At 51.8% G+C, this 18,741-nt stretch overlaps 2 protein-coding genes across 6 annotated transcripts in view; one reads left to right on the top strand and one right to left on the bottom strand.

Moving 5' to 3' along the window:
• RNF14 (ring finger protein 14) overlaps positions 1-14,596 on the bottom strand; it is a 40,705-nt gene extending 26,109 nt beyond the window's left edge. Inside the window, exon 1 of one of the 3 annotated variants that reach the window (XM_036845715.1) lies at positions 14,543-14,596. The gene's annotated coding sequence lies outside the window, so the exon portion shown is untranslated. The remainder of the gene's footprint in view (positions 1-14,542) is intronic. The other 2 variants (XM_036845718.1, XM_036845717.1) reach the window with 2 other exon arrangements.
• On the top strand, positions 2,414-15,315 carry PCDH12 (protocadherin 12). 3 transcript variants are annotated; one of them, XM_036845706.1, is made up of 4 exons: positions 2,414-5,604; positions 8,999-9,096; positions 10,981-11,132; positions 14,466-15,315. In XM_036845706.1, the coding sequence occupies exons 1-4, from the start codon at positions 2,725-2,727 to the stop codon at positions 14,933-14,935; spliced, it is 3,600 nt and encodes a 1,199-aa protein (XP_036701601.1). In that variant the 5' UTR covers positions 2,414-2,724; the 3' UTR covers positions 14,936-15,315. The 3 variants fall into 3 exon arrangements, 2 of the variants coding, with proteins under 2 accessions (XP_036701601.1, XP_036701602.1); XR_005019197.1 differs by lacking the exon at positions 8,999-9,096 and having other exon boundaries at positions 14,466-14,553; XM_036845707.1 differs by lacking the exons at positions 10,981-11,132; positions 14,466-15,315 and having other exon boundaries at positions 8,768-9,087.
• The last annotated feature ends 3,426 nt before the right edge of the window (positions 15,316-18,741 follow it).

Genomic DNA, 18,741 nt, shown 5'->3' with positions numbered 1-18,741 from the left:
CATGCTCAGCTTCTTCACCCCGATGGCCTGGTTGTGAGGGTGGCATGGGACGATGCAGGTAAAACACTCAGGACAAGGCCTGGCAGGTAGCTGCTGTTCTCGTCAGTCTGCTCAGACCCCTTCCAAAGCTCTCCATGGCCTTCAGGACAAGGTCCAAATCCTTAGCACGGGGTCCCAGGCCCTCCATCATCTGGCGGCCCCTGCTGACATCCCCAGCCCACCTTCCTCCTCCCCACTCGCACAGGCCCTCGTGTGGGGCTGCAAGGAGCCAGCTCGCCCACCTCCAGCCTCTTCCATTCTGCTCCCGCCACCTGTTCGCACCTGCCCCCCTCTGGCTCACTCCTCCCTGTCCTTCGGGGTGTGTCGGAGGGTCCTCCAGGAGGAGCCTCCCCTGATCCCTAAGCCTGAATCTGGAGCCATCCACTGGACCCACTTCTTTCATTTTCCCCACCCTGACTTGAGACTGCAAGCCCCTTGGGGGTCACTTTGTCTTGCTCACTGCCTTGCACATAGTAGGATGAGTGAGGGCCAGACAGTGAGGCCGCCATGCAGGCTGACTGTCACCAGAGGGCCTGGGGCCCACGCTGGTTCCCCTTGCAGGGCAGGTAGCACTGGGCCCTCGCCCGAGCTGAGGAAGCCCTGGGAAATGAGCCTTCCTGGCCAAGAAGGCAGAGGAAAAAAAGTGAAGGGACAAATGCAAGACCATTTTTACCATTTGCATTCGAGGTATAAAGCCTGGCAAATAGTACAAGGTAAACTAGTCCCATGTAATGAGTGCTTTCTCTGTACCAGGCATTGCACCAAGCCCTCACTTGTATTATCTCATCAAATCCTTACCACAAACTCGGGAGATGGGTGACAGCCACGCTCTACAGAGAAGGAAACTGAGGCCCAAAGAGGTTACGTGACTTGTGCCATGTCTCCGAGCTAGTGAGCGTTCTGTCTGTCTTCAGAGCCAGACTGTAGGAAACACCCCATTGGATTCAGGCCCCTTGCTATTGGGAAACCTCCAGGAGTAGAATATGAAAGGATAGGGTGTGGAAAAGAGAATACAGAGGGGAAGGGGGGTGCAAGGTGAGGCTTAGGCCAGAGAGGTCCTTAGTCGCCCCATCCTAATGGCCACAAGCCCCTTGGCCAATGGGCCTGATTGGAGTCACTTGTGTCCCAACAGGCACCTCCAGCCCCAAGGACTGAGCTGCCAACACCCATCGAGGGGAAGCTGGCCCTTAACTCCCATCACTTCAAAATCTTTACAAACCTCTGGACTCAACCTCAAGGTAAAGTGCAAGACTGGACAATGGTGGGGGCAGTGGATGCAGGAGGAAATGAGAAGCAGCAAGCCATCTCAAGGCCACCCAAGCCAACTGCCCACTCGGCCCCCTCCTGGGCCTCACCTCTGTGACGGGACTCTTGGACATGAACAGCAGTGGGAAGAGAAGAATTGGAGGAAGGGAGGGAAAGGGAGAGGAAGGTGTGGGAGAGGGAAAGGTATAAAGACCTCCAAGACCAAGGAGCAGGAGGCTGGGGGATTCCCCCGCACAGGGCCTCAGGCTGGACCAGATGTGGAGAACAATGGGCCCGGAGGCTGGGGAGCCGGAAGGGAAGGGGGAGGGAGGCCACACCGTCGGGTCAGAGAGGTCATTGTGCTTCAGGAGCCAAGGACACGGGCACCTTTACGGGTCCATGTGGGCAGGGACCGACCCAGGGCCAGTGCAAGAGCCAGAGGCAGCCACAAGGTAGGCCAAGCTGGCAGATCACGCCACCCACCGCTAATAACAACGTCATTGCCTATGACTCCGTGCTCTCCATGCACGTTTCATTTCATCCCCACGATTTCCTGCTGAGAGGGCTACTGTTGTTATTCCCATCTGCACTCTTAAGATGAGGCCCAGAGAGGTTGAGTGACTTGTCCCACATGACCCAGCTGGGAAGTTGCAGAGTCAGGATTTGAACCCAGGCAGTTTGGCTCTGATGGCCACTCTCTTAATCAGCGCTGCTTCCCATGAGACAGAAACGGGTGATGAGGGCAGAGTCAAGACTGAGAGGTAGACAAGTGTGGGAAAAAGGGGGATGGGAGAAGAATAACGGGAGATGACGGAAACAAAGAGAGACAAGGAAGGGAAGAGAGGCCAGGGTGTGACTTGCCCAGGAGGGGCTCAGGCTCTCTGCTCACTTGGCCACAGCAGGGGCTCCCCTCCCCTCAGTGGCCGCCTTGCCGCATGGACAGCACCTTCCCATCCGGCCTGTCCCCAGCCGCATCCTCCTCAGCGGCGGGCCACTCAGCTTCACGGAAACTCTCTTTCTCTAATTGGCATAGAAACTCATAGCCCTCCCTTTTCCTGTAGGTGGGGTTTCCATAGGAAAAAGCTGCTTCTCTGTTTCCCCAGCCTAGCAACTGTTTGGAAGTCAGATCCCCACATCCTGCTCTACTGGGTCAAGTCCCTCCTGGACCGGCTCTTGTCCATCATTTGCTAACGGGGACCAACAGTGCCCCTGGACAATTTTACTTCATTGGTCCTTGGACCCCTCAAATCTCTTCTGATGAAGATGGCCTTGCCTGGGAATTCTGCTGGCTCCATCAACTAATTATGGGACGAGGCTGTGCCAGCAGGTCTGGGGGCAGGAGACCAGGGCTAATCAAGCGCCCCAGGAAACACTGGAGGACTTGCCCAGCCTTTGAAGAACTCTAGCGGTTTTTGGATCTAGCCCACTCTGGCGGTAAGCATGATGCGACTTCTGCAACTTCTGCTGGGACTTTTGGGGCCAGGTGGCTACTTGTTCCTTTCAGGGGATTGTCAGGAGGTCGCCACTCTCACTGTGAAATATCAAGTGTCAGAGGAAGTACCGTCCGGCACAGTGATAGGGAAGCTGTCTCAGGAACTGGGCCGGGAGGAGAGGTCTGGGCGAGCAGGGGCTGCCTTCCAGGTCTTGCAGTTGCCTCAGGCGCTCCCCATCCAGGTGGACTCCAAGGATGGCCTGCTCAGCACAGGGAGGCGGCTGGACCGGGAGCAGCTTTGCCGGCAGCAGGATCCCTGCCTGGTTTCCTTTGACGTGCTTGCCACAGGGGATTTGGCTCTCATCCACGTGGAGATCCAGGTGCTGGACATCAATGACCACCAGCCACGGTTTCCCAAAGGTGAGCAGGAGCTGGAAATCTCTGAGAGCGCCTCCCTGCGCACCCGGATCCCCCTGGACAGAGCTCTGGACCCAGACACTGGCCCCAACACCCTGCACTCCTACACCCTGTCTCCCAGCGAGCATTTTGCCCTGGATGTCATTGTGGGGCCCGATGAGACCAAACACGCAGAACTCGTGGTGGTGAAGGAGCTGGACCGGGAAATCCACTCATTTTTTGATCTGGTGTTAACTGCCTATGACAGTGGGAACCCCCCCAAGTCAGGCACCAGCTTGGTCAAGGTCAATGTCCTGGATTCCAATGACAATAGCCCTGTGTTTGCTGAGAGCTCGCTGGCACTAGAAATCCAAGAAGACGCTTCCCCTGGTACTCTCCTCATAAACTTGACTGCCACAGACCCTGATCAAGGCCCCAACGGGGAGGTGGAATACTTCCTCAGTAAGCATGTGCCTCCAGAGGTGCTGGACACCTTCAGTATTGATGCCAAGACAGGCCAGGTGATTCTGCGTCAACCCCTAGACTATGAGAAAAATCCTGCCTACGAGGTGGACGTCCAGGCAAGGGACCTGGGTCCCAATCCCATCCCAGCCCACTGCAAAATTCTCATTAAGGTTCTGGATGTCAATGACAACACCCCAAGCATCCACATCACATGGGCCTCCCAACCATCACTGGTGTCCGAAGCTCTTCCCAAGGACAGTTTCATTGCTCTCATCATGGCAAAAGACCTAGACTCAGGAAACAATGGTCTGGTCCACTGTTGGCTGAGCCAAGAGCTGGGCCACTTTAGGCTGAAAAGGACCAATGGCAACACATACATGCTGCTAACCAATGCCACGCTGGACAGAGAGCAGTGGCCGCAATATACCCTCACTCTTTTGGCCCAAGACCAGGGACCCCAGCCCTTATCAGTCAAGAAACAGCTCAGCATTCAGATCAGTGATGCCAACGACAACGCACCTGTGTTTGAGAAAAGCAGGTACCAGGTCTCCACTCGGGAAAACAACCTACCCTCTCTTCACCTCATTACCATCAAGGCCCATGATGCAGATCTGGGCGTTAATGGGAAAATCTCATACCACATCCAGGACTCCCCAGTTTCTCACTTGGTAGCTATTGACTCAGACACAGGCGAGGTCACCGCTCAGAGGTCACTGGACTATGAACAGATGGCCGGCTTTGAGTTCCTGGTGATCGCAGAGGACAGGGGCCAGCCCCAGCTTGCATCCAGTGTCTCTGTGTGGGTCAGCCTCCTGGATGCCAATGATAATGTCCCAGAGGTGATTCACCCCATACTCAGCGATGGGAAAGCCAGCCTCTCGGTGCTTGTAAATGCCTCCACAGGTCACCTGCTGGTGCCCATTGAAACTCCCAATGGCGTGGGTCCAGCAGGCACTGACATGCCACCACAGGCCACCCCCAGCTCCCGGCCATTCCTTTTGGTGACCATTGTAGCAAGAGATGCAGACTCGGGGGCAAATGGAGAGCTCCTCTACAGCATTCAGAGTGGGAACGAAGCCGGTCTCTTCGTCCTCAGCCCCCACCTGGGGCAGCTGTTCATCAACATCACCAATGCCAGCAGCCTCACTGGGAGTGAGTGGGAGCTGGAGATCGTGGTGGAAGACCAAGGCAGCCCCTCCTTACAGACCCGAGCCCTGTTGAGGGTCTTCTTCGTCACCAGTGTGGACCACTTGAGGGACTCAGCCCGTGAGCCTGGGGCTCTGAGCACATCGGTACTCACAGTGATTTGCCTGGTCGTACTGCTGGCCATCTCCGGGTTGATCTTGGCTCTGATTATGTCCATTTGCCGGACGGAGAAGAAGGACAACAGGGCCTACAACTGTCGGGAGGCCGAGTCCACCTACCGTCACCAGCCCAAAAGGCCACAGAAACACATCCAGAAGGCGGACATCCACCTTGTGCCTGTGCTCAGGGGCCAGGTGGATGAGCCTGGCGAAGCTGGGCAGCCCCCCAAGCACGTGGGCAAGGAAGCGATGATGGAAGCAGGCTGGGACCCCTGCCTGCAGGCCCCCTTTCATCTCACACCGACCCTGTACAGGACTCTGCGTAACCAAGGTAACCAGGGAACGCTGGCCGAGAGCCGAGAGGTGCTGCAGGACACTGTCAACCTCCTTTTCAACCATCCCAGGCAGAGGAATGCCTCCCGGGAGAACCTGAACCTTCCCGAGCCCCAACCTGCGATGGGCCAGCCCCGCTCAAGGCCCCTGAAGGTTGCGGGCAGCCCCACAGGGAGGATGCCTGGGGACCAGGGCAGTAAGGAGGCCCCGCTGAGCCCCCCAGCCTCCTCTGCAACCCTGAGGCGGCAGCGGAATCTCCATGGCAAAGTAGCCCCTGAGAAAGAGTCAGGCTCCCGTCAGATCCTGCGGAGCCTGGTCCGGCTGTCTGTGGCTGCCTTTGCGGAGCGGAACCCCGTAGAGGAGCTCACTGTGGATTCGCCTCCTGTTCAGGTACCTCGGTGTGGGCAGCTCCCTCTCTTGTCACCACCCCCTCACCCGCCCGCAACAGCACCAGACCCCATTACCCTCACATTCTTCACATTCATTCCTCAGGCTCACCACGCACTTTAGGATGCATTGGGTGCAGTGGTTCAGGGCACAGCTCTGGGGTCAACAGAATTTAGCTGTGTGATCCTGGACAAATGACTTACTGTCTCTGAGCCTTAGTTTCCTTATCTATAAAATAGGGATGACAGTAAGAGCATCTGCCTTGCAGAATTGTCCTAAGGATTTGGTCAGTTAATTCCTATATGAGCACTTACTTAGAGTGCCTTGTGCAAGTAGACACATAGCAAAGGTAGTGATTAAGAGTACAAGCTTTGGAGCAAAGGTGCCCAGGTTCAAATTCTGGCTCCACCTCTTCCAAGCTGTGAACCACAGGGAAGTCACTCAGCTCTTCTGTTGAAGTTGCCCAAGTTAACAGCACCCATCTCCCAAGTTTGCTTGAAGATAATAAAGTGAATGTACTTAAAGCCTCTAGAATAGCGTCTGGCGTGTAGTCAGCACTCAGAAAATGATTATGATGATTTCTGCAAAGCTCTTCTCCATTTCACCTGCCCTCATCTAATCTGGGCAACCTCCGGGTGAAGCAAGCCGGCATACGCATCACTGCCCCCAGGCTCAGGGGCGCATTTGACCTGCCTGAGACCCCAGAGCTTGCCAGCTAGGCCTATGGGATAGGACAGTGGAAACAACCTCGGAACTTGGGAGTTAGGCAGATCTAGGTTCCAGTTTCAGCACAGCCACTTTAGGAGCTGGGCAACATTAACATCTGAGCCTTATTTTCTTCATCTATAAAATGGGGATTGTGATGCCAAATTTAGCTGTATCTACCTCCCAGGGGGTTGAGAATTAAATGGGATGATGAATGGCTGTGTCCAATGACCTAGGATTTACTGGACACACCTGGGAAAGCTTTTTCCGGGATGGTGCCTGATCTCACACCTGTATCAACTCCTCTGAACCCCAGATCATTTTCCCTGTGCCAGGCTGCCCGCCCAAGGCACACTTCTGTCATGAGCCAGGCTATCAGCTCACGTTTCCTGCGGAGCAAGGACACAGCTTCCTTCCCCCACTCCTTCCCCAGGAAGCCACCTCGAGAGGGCCCAGCTGCTCTCTCAGGAGTCCTGCCCTGGGCTCTGTGCAGCCCCAGAAGTTGCCCAGAGCCAGTCATTCATTCATTTGTTCATTCATTCATTCATTCACCCATGCATTCATCAAATGCTTATTGAATGAGCTCTTTGTGCCAAACACTGTGCTGGTGGTTGGCAAACAGAGACAGCAGATAGCAAGCCCTGTGGGTGACCCCACTGGGGTGAAAGAGAGAAGGGTACCAAGTTGGGATCAAGTTGAGGGTAAGAGGCAGCTTGCCTAATGCTTGTCTTTCCAGTAGCACAGTGCCACAGTGGAGTCAGATCCCGTTTCAAAGTCCAACCCTGCCTCTAATTGCTGTGTAGCCTCTGTGAGCCTCAGGTGCCACATCTGTAAAGTGGGTATAATGGTATCTCTTTCCTTGGGTTACTGAAGAATGACATAAGATTATATACCACTGGACAGTTATTAAGTGCTTATCATAAGATCTATTACTAAGTAATTTATAGACTTTCACTCATTTAATCCTCATAGCCACAACCAACACATGACCTGGGTCTCATTATTATTCCCTTTTATTTTTTTATTGCTGAGGAAACTGAGGCTCAGAATGCTTAAGTAATTCCTCAAGGCCACACAGATGGGAAGTGGAACAGGGGCAGATTTAGGACTTGAACCCAAGTCTGACTCCAGAGTCTGGACTCTTAACTGTGGAATGACAGCATACAACTTAGGGTTTGGCACTCAGGGAGTTTCCCTGAAGTATCACCTATCACCCGAAAAAAGGGTGGCAGGTGCTTGTAGGAGGGTTTCTGGGCCTGAGCCAGGAGGTGGGAACTTCCCTGAGGCAGGCAATGGAACCGTGACCCTCCCACATCACAGTGAAACCCCAGTCCTGGCCACCTCCCCTTCCAACTCTCCTCTAAGGTTGGCACTTTCTGTCTTGAGCTGCCCAGAGGGCAGAGGGGCCCTCTCAGGGAAGAGGGGGGCTGGGCCCAGGAGGGAGGCAGAGGCAGCATTTCTAGGAGGAACAACCCAAACCCCTCGACTCTGCAGAGCATTTCAAACTTTCAAACCACCTAATTAATCCTGACAACCCTGTAAAGAAGTCTGGGTGGTATTTTTAGATCCACCTTAGAGATGAGGAAACTGAGGTCTGAGTTTGTCTAAAAACCTGCCTAACATCACACAACAAGCTAGAAACGACCTTGACTTGGTCTGTTGCCTTCTCCCTCACAAGGGCCTGTGGGGCCTGGCCCTGACATCTCACCCACCCCTGCCCCATTCACCAGCCTTTCTGAAACGCCACCGTCTCCTCTGGCCTTTCAGCTTGAGCGCCTTCTGACCGAAACTCCCTTCCTCCCTCACCATGGCCCTCACCCTCTCTCCACTTGCCAAGCCCCTGTGGAACCTCCAGGTCTCAGCAGAGGCACCTGGCATGTAGTATGAACTCAGAAAACATTTGTTGAAATAAGTGAATTACTTCCCCCTGTATCCACAGCCCCACCCCGTAACTCCCTCCTTGCTGCAAGCTGGGTGAGGGGCCTTCCTCTGCTCCACTTGACCTCCACCCTTTCTCATCCCTGGTGCAACCCCCCGTAGCAGCTGCTGTGTCCCGTCTCCCCTGACTGTCCTCCCTGGCAGACTGGGAACTCCCTGAGGGCAGAGACTGGGCCTTGTTCTCATTCTTAGCCCCCCAGCAAGCACTCGGCCTGGCACAAACAAGCTCTCATTAAATACTTGTCGAGCGAATGAAAGGATGAATAAACGAATGATTCAAAGACACCCTTCTGCCTTCTGTACAACATAGTCTTACATCTGGCCCGCCAACAATGGCTTAGTCTTTGAACATCACTGAAGCGGGGGAAATAACACTTTACAATAATCCTTATCGAGGTTATAATACATTTATAGTCAGGACATGCCCTTTTCACCCCCGTCCCACAGCTTCCACCAGGAGCAGGTCTCCTGGGGGAATGAGAGTTGGGGGACAGGCCCAGAGGGTCCTCATTCTCTCTCTCAGACTCCCAGGTCCCGGGAATTTGTAGTTGACACATGGCCAAGCAGGGAACCTGTCTGCATACATCCCTGCCTCCGTCACCATCACCGTTCACCATCCCCCATCCGATCCACAAACATCTGAAGCTGGAGGAAAGACTATAAAAAGAAAGCGCCGGCATTGAGGGAAACATCCGGTGAGGAAGTGTGCTGGGTCGGAATTGTGTGGAGTCAACAGATTTTTCCTGTCTTGTAGCAAATCTCCCAGCTGCTGTCCTTGCTGCATCAGGGCCAATTCCAGCCCAAACCAAACCACCGGGGAAATAAGTACTTGGCCAAGCCCGGCGGCAGCAGGTAAGCTGCACGTAGCCCCCACTGGCTTCTCAAGCCCCCCACCAGCCTGCCCTCACCCTTGCAGCCTCTGTGCCTTGAGGAAGGGTGAGCACATCCCAGACGCTGCTCCCCTGGGAGACTGCAGCAAACAGCATCCATCCCCCCACCCAGGCATCCTGGTCCTGGAGCAACTGTATTAATAGTATTTACAGGACCCGAGTCACTAAGGAAGTGACTTCATCCCTGAGGCTCTGATTATCTGTTCCCTGATTGCAGAGGTGCTGGGCTATGAACTTTAAATCTGTAACGTTTAGCTGTTTCTCTTGACCCTTAAACATAATATGAACGCTCCTGGCTAAGGATGTGGGTGTGTGGGTGTGTTCCCTTGGGCGGTCCTAGAATTAAAGAGACCTCAAGAGTACATCTAATTTAACTCCCTCTTGCTACAGATGGAGAAACTGAGGCTCTAAGTAGTTTGATCAAACCCAGCTATGTAAACTTGAGCAAGTCAGATCAAGCCTCAGGGCCGCAGTTTCTCATCCATGAAACAGAGGTCACCGCACTTCCTTGTAGTGATGGGGTAAGGATTTAATGATCAATGCATTCTAAGCCCATGGCCCAGTGCCTGGCACATAGGAGGTACACAAACAATGCTAAGTCCTTTCCCCTTAAAGTGACTTTGCTCAAGGTCAAACAGCCAGTGAGTGGCAAAGCTGGGACCAGCTCTCAGGACACTGACTTCCGGTTCAGTGCTCTTGCTGTGACAACTTACAGTCTTTTTGTTGTCGTTTTTTTTGCAAACATAGCTAGCAATAGTGTAGAGTAGGGGTGAGCACACACATTCCAGAGTCATATCAGTCTGGATTTGAATTCTTACTTAATTTGTGGGGACCTTGGGCAAGCTACCTAATCTTTACAAATCTTGGTTTTCTCATTTGTAAAATGAGGACAACAAGAGAACCCCTTACAGAAGTGAAAGGTTTGATGAGAAGGTAAATATACCTTGCAAAGCTTATGTCTGACTCAGAGTAATTGCTCAATAAACATTAGTTGTTGCCATTACTTGCAAACTTGCTACCCCTGCAAAGGAGCAGAAATGGCCACAGAAAAAAAGCAGCAAGGACCCCCAGGCCTGCCCCCACCATGCTGAGGTAGTCCCAGGAACTGGCCTCCCCCAGGTGATAGGGAGGGTCTTTGGGAGGGAGGGGTCAGGGAGACAGCAAGAGACACCATAGTAGATTCTGAGTAGCTTTTGGATGCCTCACCTCAGCTGCATCCTCTATTGACCTGCTCTTCTGGTCTGGGATTTAGCCTCAAATAGGGAGGAAGGAACATTCAGTCACTCAGTCCACAAAGTATTTATTAAGCACCTACTCTGTGCCAAGTCCTATTCTGAGCACTGGTGAGAGAGCAGGGGATAAGACAGACAAATATCCCTGCCCTCACTGGAGCTCATACTCAGATAGAGGGATGGAGGGGTGGAAGGATGACTGCATTAGATCACCCAAAGTTTACTAAACTCCTATTCCATGCCAGGTAATGAGAAGCAATGGAGGGACAATGGTGAGTAATACCAGGGCATTCATAGTCACTTCTGTTTGCTGACTGCTTACAACACTGTGCTAAGCTCTTTACATGCAACACCTCATTTTACCCCCATAATGCCCCATGAGGTGGGTGGTATTTATTACTCCCATTTTACAGATGAAGAAGCAGACTCAGAGTAGGCAGGAGGGCTGGGATCAAGTAACCCAGGTTGGTCTGACTCTGAAGGCTGGGCTGTGGACCCATTTCCTTCTGTGGATGAATGAATGCTGGCATGAATAGAAGACTATTCATGAGCAGGAATGAATGAATCTATGTGTGAATTTCCTCACTCGTGGACTGGGTCGGCTTCCTTTGCAGGAGTGCAATCCCAGACACAGATGGCCCAGGTGCCAGGGCTGGTGGCCAGACAGAACCCGATCAGGAGGAAGGGCCCTTGGACCCTGAGGAGGACCTCTCTGTGAAGCAGCTGCTAGAAGAAGAGCTGTCGAACCTGCTGGACCCTTACACAGGTAGGGACTCCCCAGGGTCACCACGACCCCGCTTCTGCCCCCACGGTACCCTCCTGTGCCCAGGCTTCAGAGTTCTGCTCCAATCCACTGCAGGAAAACAGCCATTCTATTTCTGGAGAAGACTATCAGCAACATTTTTTTTACTTCCCCTGGAGCTTCAGATCTTCATTTGTTTAAAGATCAGATTCTACTTTGATTATTCATTTTAAAAAAATCATCATAAGAATAGTGAACAGTTACTGAGTTCTCGGTGTGTGCCAGGTACCAAGGAAGCATCTTATACACATTATCTCAGTTAAGCTTCCAAACAGTCTTTTCAGGTAGATATTATGAGCTCCAATTTAGAGATCAGCAAACTGAGGCTCAGAGAGGTAATACAGCCTGCCCTGAGTCACCTTCAATGATTGAAGGGAAGCCATCCTGAGCCCACCTACCATCAGGGGACCTCTCTTTACCTCCTAAACCACTCATCTGCATTTCTTTGATGTCTTTAAATACGCTTTTACCCTGAGAATTCAAGAATCTGCCAGCTCCCTCCGCCCCCGCACCAGTCAGCCCCCTTCAGGTAACACACAGTAAGTCCAACCTACGCTGTGATTTTCTGTTTCTGTAGTTAATAATCTGCTCCTCATCTGGACATATTCTGTGCGCTGAAGGCATGACAGCCTTGGTTAAAAAAATATATAGCTAACTTTTATTGAGTGCTTTCTGTGTGCTAGTCCCTGTTCTAATTGCCTCATGAGAAAATCTTCTGAGATAGGGACTATTCGTTATCCCCATTTCATAAAGGAAAAAAACTGAGGGGCCAGGGTGTTTAATAATTTCCCCAAGGTTGTGCAGCCAATGGTTATTAACCCAGGCAGTGTGGCTCTAAATTAAAATTAAGTAAAATGAAATCTTATTAAAATCAAGTAAAATGAAAAATTCAGTTCCTCAGTCATATCAGCCACATTTCCGGAGCTCAGTAGCTACGTGTGGCTAATGGATATTGCTTGGGACAGCACAAATCTACAGAGTTTTATAGGACAGCATTGTCTAGAACGCAGAGCTGTGAGGTCCAATAGAGTAGCCACTGGCCACATGTGAAAATGGCTAGCACCAATTGAGATGTGATAGAAGTATAAAACACGCTCCAGATTTTGAAGACTTAGTATGAAAAAAGAATGTAAAACATCTCATTAATAATTTTAATATTGATTATGTGATAAAATGGTGATATTAAATATAAAAATACTTCTACAAATTAATTTCACCTTTTCTTTTCTTTTCTACTTTTTAAATGTGGCTACTAGAAAATTTCAGATGACCTCACTGCCTTGCATTATATCTCTGTGCACCAGCTCTGCGCTGGAACCTGTGGGCTCCGTTCCCATGTGGTCCTGCCTCCCCATAGCACAGAGGGCAAAGAACACAGGGGGATGGTAACAAGCGGTGTGACGAAGAGCGCAGCAGGGGTAGAAGTGCCTGCGCTGCTCACAGGTCTGGACTGTGATGGGGCTACTGGTGAATGTGCCTGACACTGGGGTCTTGGCTGCATCAGCTAACAGCCCCACCTGAGGATGTGATGATGACCATATCTGACCATTGCATGAGCTCATTGAATGCTTACAGCCACCTGACAAGATAACTGCTACTATTTCACCACTTTATGAGCGAAAAAGGAGGCTCAGAGAGGTTGAGCAAGTTTTTCAAGGTCACACTGCTCATAAGCTGCAAAGTTAGGAAATCAAACCCAGGTCTGCCCAGTGCCCGCCTGCCGCGGAGTGAATTCATCATCACATTTCAGCCATTCTCCTACACTCCACTGATTTTCTCATTCCAAGCTTCATTCCTTCCAAAGCTCTCTGACCCTTGTGCAAGGAAAAGCCTGATTCTGTAACAGCAAAAGAGTTCTAACCTTATTACCTCAGAGTCTCAGGGAACTTAGGTTTACATTTCCCAAATGTCCAGGGTTAATATTTATGTCCATTCAATCATTCAATAAACGTTCACTAAGCCCCAGGGATGGGCTGGACCAGTCAGGAAGGGGCCTGACCCTGCCTCACAGCCTGCACAGCCCCACACTGTGAAGGCAAGGCCGAGACTCATTTATCAATAGAAACAGCATTTACTGTATTTTGGAATAACTTTTCAAAATCACAAAAGTAATAGTTGGTTAATATAGACAAATGTAGATAAACAAAAAGAGAATAAATCATTTCTGTCCGGGGTAATTTCAGTTAACACTATGATGCGTCCCCTTCCAGTCTTTCATTCTACGCACAGATTTTAAAGCAGGTTACCTTAAGCAAATATTAAATACATGTTAAAGATGTTGTATCTTTTTTTTTTTTAAAGACACACATTCTTAACCACAAGGCCTATACTTTCTTCCCTCTGGCTTGGCCTCTATCATTGGGCCTGGGACTAGTTTTCTGAGACAGGATTTTCTGTTGAAGAGATGGGAAAAGGAGAAGTGTGATGGTGGGATTTGGGGCCTGGGGGACACTTTTTCACTGCCCCGGCCCTTTCCTGGGACAGCTCTTAGGCAGCCAGCCCCTTCACATGGTTTCCTGCAGCTTGAGAGGGGAAGGTTGAGGAGTTGAGAGCATGGGGCCGGGAGGCAACAGTACAGACCTTAGTAGGCCTGGGAAACCAGAACCACCTAGCATCCAGGGGGAGGAAGGGCCAGCTCTTCAGAGAGTGGGTGGGGTGGTGCAGTGACAGGGGGCTTCCAAGTCATCAGACCTGGGGGTCAAATCTGGGCTTGGTTGCCTAGTAGCTGTGTGACAACTTCTTGGAACCTCAGTTTCCTCATCCATAAAATACTCTTGACTTCAAAGGTTTGTGTGGAGGTTAAATGAGATAATTATGTAAATTGCTTAGCACAGAAGTACTTAATGAGTGGTCACTATTATTATGAATAGGAACCGAAGGCAGCACCAAGCCAGGAACTCCAGCATTGGCTAAAAACGGGGATCCCCCGCCACCCATCCTCAGCTAGTGGTGTCCTGAGGGAGTGAAAATCCTGGCTGTACAGGGATGGATGAAGGTCACCTAAACCTGAAACACCCCTACGGACCAGGAGATGCTTTAGAACCGGGCCATTTCTCATTCTAGGCCTTCCTCCTCCCCCTGCCGCGTCCTCACTCAGCTCACGCGCGGACCTCAGTCGCTGCCTTCCTGCCCGGCGCGCTTCCCTGTCAGGGCCTCTTCCTTCCCGCCCACCTCCGGCCGTCCCATCGGTCCCCTCCATTTCCCTTTCCTCCTTTGTCCGGCGCCCCGCCCTGCCCACGACCCCACCCCCGCCCGCCATGGGCTCCGCCCTCACCGCGTCCCTTCCGCCCCCTGCAGGCCTGGCCTTGGACCGGCTGAGCGTCCCCGACCCGGCCTGGATGGCAAGACTCTCTTTGCCCCTCGCCACCAACTACCGTGACAACGTGTTCTCCCCGGACGCTGCGACCTCGGAGGAGCCCAGGACCTTCCAGACGTTCGGCAAGGCGCCGGGGCCCGAGCTGAGCCCGACGGGCACGCGGCTGGCCAGCACCTTCCTGTCGGAGATGAGCTCACTGCTGGAGATGCTGCTGGAGCAGCGCCCCGCCGTGCCGGTGGAGGCCGCCTCCGAGGTGCTGCGGCGGCTCTCAGTCTGCGGAAGGACCCTGAGTCTAGACCTAGCCACCAGCGGGGCCTCGGGCTCCGAAGGCCCTGGGGGCCGAGCCGGAAAGCAGGGGGCCGAGGGCAGGACCAGCAGCGGCAGCAGCAGCAGGGGCCTGTGGATCCAGGAACCAGGGGCCCCGGGAGATGTTAGGAAGCCCAGGCCCTGAGGATTCTGGGACAGGAGGTGGTTTCTCTAATCTTTGAACTCACTGACCAGAGGTGGCCTGAGAACTTAAGGTGACCAGTGCTGCCCCACAGAGGAGGCAGGAGCCCCAGGACAAACAGCGGGCTGACCAAAGCAACCCCTTGTTAGGGGCTGGCTCTGCCTGTGGATTTTTTGGAGGAGGAAGACAGTTGGCCGCTGAGATAAGTGTTTGCTGGCAAAACACATGTAAGAGCACAGAGGGTTCATCCTCCTGCAGAACAGATGCCAAGGAGTGTCACAAGCAGGAAAGGATGGCCTGGGTGCACACTGGAGGGTGTGGGGGGCTGGATCCTGGGGCACCAGGCAAAGCTCTCTGACCTACTAATAAAGGAAAAGCAGTGGCTCGTTATCCTGTTTGCACCTGTCGAGAGGGAGGATGGAAGAGTAAGAGTGAAGGTTCCTTTTGTCATCCAGTCCCTGGCCAGAGGGTCATGTGGGGCCTGGACGGGAGAGTGCACAGTGTTAGGTAGGCAATGATGGACATGGGTACTCTTTACCCCTGCTCATCTGCTGCTGCTACATTATCAAATAATCCGATTCTCAGCTGGAAAATTAAGGCTAAGAAAAGCCTGACTATAGAGCATTAACACGAGCCAGGCACAAGCCTTTACAATAGGATTTAATTTCATTTCTCCACAACCCTGGGAGGAGAGGTGTTATTATCCCCATTTCACAGACAAGGCCATGAGACTTGGAGAGGCTGAGGGTCTTGCCCAAGATCAAGCAGAGAGAGGAGGCAGAGCCAGGAATTGGAACTAGGCTTGTCCAACACCAAAACCCATGCCCTCGACCTTGACACTAGACTGCCAGCCAAGGAAAGGAAAGGAAAAGCCCCCATAGGTGAGCTTTTGCCAGTAGCAGACTTGCCTGAGATCCCCGCAAGAAACACTGTTGAAAAGAACATTTCCAAAGCCACTGAGGCCTTCACATCTCTGCTCTTCCAAGCACATAGTGAGAGGGACTTGGAACTGACCTGATGCAGAGTAGGCGTCTGCAGACTCCTGTCCTTTCCCAGCAAGCAGCCCTTCAGGTACAGAAGTCATCTTTCCAGACCCACCAATCGTGAGTAAATCTTCCTGTCACAGCAGTGAATTCAGGCCCTAGAGGACAGTGTGTGAACCGGGTCTATGAAATTGACACTGACAGCAGCAAACCTTCCAGGAGAGGAAGGAGTGAAAAAAATAGCAAATATTTTCCCAAGGCTCAACCTTATGATTTCCCTGGAAATTTCCAAGCAGTCTATTCAGCTTCTCAGTAACGTGGGGCTTTCTTGGATACTAAAGGGAAAAATTCCTTTCTGTGCCTGTCCTTTTGCCCTTTTTCTGGAGCTCAGTACACATGTTCACTGTCCACAGAAATGGGCCAATCATACTCCCAACTAGGGATAATGAAAACCATCCACACTTGGAATGCAATGAGGCATCATTATTCCATTATCCCGTTTTACAGATGAGGAAAATGAGGCCCTCATAGTGCTTCAGGAGCTCCAGGAATGCTTCAGGAGCTTCAGGAATGCTTCTGGAGCAGGGTCTCTAGGTCTCTGATCATCTCACTCCGAGGCAGAGTAAACTCTTTACAAGGTCTGTGATTTGCAAGCTGTTGGGTTCCCCAAGTCAATGAAAGAGGCTGGGGGACACCAAGCAGGTAGGGTCTCCAACCTGACCAGCCTGGTACCTGGCACAAGGCAACACTTGATGAATACTTGTTGAATGGAAGAATAAATGAATAAATGGGTAAATAAATGCTACAGGAGTCCCTTTTCTCTATATTGGAGCTCCAGGTAAGACTTCCTTAGAAAAGAGAAAAAAAATGTTCCATTATGTGAAGACAAAGTCTGAAAACCACAGCACTGGAGTAGACAGTGCTGACCCCCAATTACTAGTGGATTTTCAGTGCAGAGCTGATGTTGGGAGGTGGAGAGAAGAGATGGGGAGAGGAGGTGACCTAGGGAAACTGGAACCAGGGCTCGCAACTGGATCACTGCCTCACTCTAGTTCAAAAGTCCTAAATCTTGGGCCCCCTGAATGCCAGGCAAGACTTTGTGTACAGGCATTTTTCTAGGCAGAAGATACGGAGTTATCAGATTTGCAAAGGAACATGTGACCTATAAAAAGATAAGCAGCACCGCTCTCAGTCACTATCTAAACCTCCACAGACACGGGCAACTTTAGTCACAAGGAGTCTGAACATTTTATAGCCAAGGAAATGGCAAGACAGAAAGGGCTGACTGGCCCAGAGCCACACGGCAGGCTTGTGACAGTGCTAGCATCTGCATCTGAGATCCAGGATGATGTTCTTTCTAATATATCAAGGGCTCTTAACCTGGGGTTCTTGGTTGGGCTTTAGGATCTAAGAACCTGCTGAACTGCATGCAAAATTGGGAAGATGTGCATTTTTCTATGGGAAGGAGTCAGTGCTTTCATCTGATTCTCAAAGGGGTCTGTGACCTAAATAAGATTAAGGCCCACTGTGATCCTCTATTCCCCGCAGAACCTGGAGAACTCATGGTAGAGCCGTTCCTGTTCTGAGGCAACCGACCTTTGATCAGGGCGGGGGTGTATGTGCGTGAGGGTTAGTGCTCTCACCCGAACGTTGCGACCCCTCCAAGTAGGCTGATGCCAGCCCTTTCCCCGATAACCGGCTGAGAGTGAGACGGTGTGTATGCTGACAGAACCGAGTGTGCTGAACAGAAAGGTTACAGAAACTTCTTGACATCAGCCGAGATGTCAGAGCTGAGACCCTGGACGTGCTCAGAACTGTTTCCACCAAGATGGGCTCTGTCCCCCGGGAGACTGAAGGAGCTGGCGAGCCAGCGAGCACTCAGTTAAATGTCGTCTTAATTTGGAAAGCGCAGGGGGACATTTTTTATCAATAGTCAGCCGTTCTCCAGCACCAGGAGTGCAATGCAGTGCTCACTCGGAGCCTGGGGGCAGTTCTGAGATTGACAGGAAGCCTCCTTGTCTGTCACCCAACTTCAGCTTGGCAGCTCACTGACCCTACCTGTCCTCTGACTGAAATGAGTGAGATGGCAACTACCACTCTTGGGACTCTGGAGAGAACCAAATCTCCAACACGAGGAGAGAGCACAGGGGAGGGGAGGGAGGAGTTTTAGCACAGGCTCAGCCTGGCACATAGTGTGTACCTAGAAAATAGGTCAGTGTTTTCCAGTCCCTACTGAGTACTGGGCACAATATAATGGGTCCGGGGTCGGGGGCACGATCAGAAACGCTCATTCAACAAACATTTTATGTTTGCTGAGCAATTACTACAGGTCAGAAGTAGCACTAGGAATGGCAGTCAGGGGAGGGGTATACAGAATCATACATTCAACAGATATTTTAAAGCACCTCCTGTGTTGCTGGGTAGGCTTGGTGGTGGTGTCCGCTGGAGAAAAGACAATGCATGGACTCACTCATTCACTGAATGAATATTTACTGAACATTTACTAAGTGCCCTGCCCTGTATTAGCACTGAAGATATAATGAACCAAACAGCCTCATTCCCTCCACAGTGTCAGGGCTCCCTGAAAACAGCATCTCCAGATGAGGAAACTGAGGCAGCAGAGCCTTGCGCAAAGGGCTCATTGCTGAGGGCTTCAGGGCTCGAACCTTGGGTCATCCTGACCCAGGCTGGCCCTGCTAACAAAGGCCATCTCCCTAGCCTCCCCTCACATTTCCTTTCAGGGCACTGACAATGAGTCATTAATAACGGAACGTTAATGGCAAAAGCACAGCAGTTCCAGGGTCTGCGAGGAAGCCCATCCCCTGG

The sequence above is a fragment of the Balaenoptera musculus genome, chromosome 3, assembly GCF_009873245.2.
Source record: "Balaenoptera musculus isolate JJ_BM4_2016_0621 chromosome 3, mBalMus1.pri.v3, whole genome shotgun sequence".
In the NCBI taxonomy this organism is placed as follows: Eukaryota; Metazoa; Chordata; class Mammalia; order Artiodactyla; family Balaenopteridae; genus Balaenoptera; species Balaenoptera musculus.
This window is presented reverse-complemented; position numbering and strand designations above follow the sequence as displayed.

What these genes read in the sequence shown, in the direction of transcription:
- PCDH12 (XM_036845706.1), top strand. Translation starts at nt 2,725, where the DNA reads ATGATGCGACTTCTGCAACTTCTGCTGGGACTTTTGGGGCCAGGTGGC. An exon ending in TGGATTCGCCTCCTGTTCAG is followed by an intron (nt 5,605 to 8,998) that starts GTACCTCGGTGT and finishes CCTGTCTTGTAG; the next exon opens with CAAATCTCCCAGCTGCTGTC. An exon ending in CCTGCTGGACCCTTACACAG is followed by an intron (nt 11,133 to 14,465) that starts GTAGGGACTCCC and finishes CGCCCCCTGCAG; the next exon opens with GCCTGGCCTTGGACCGGCTG.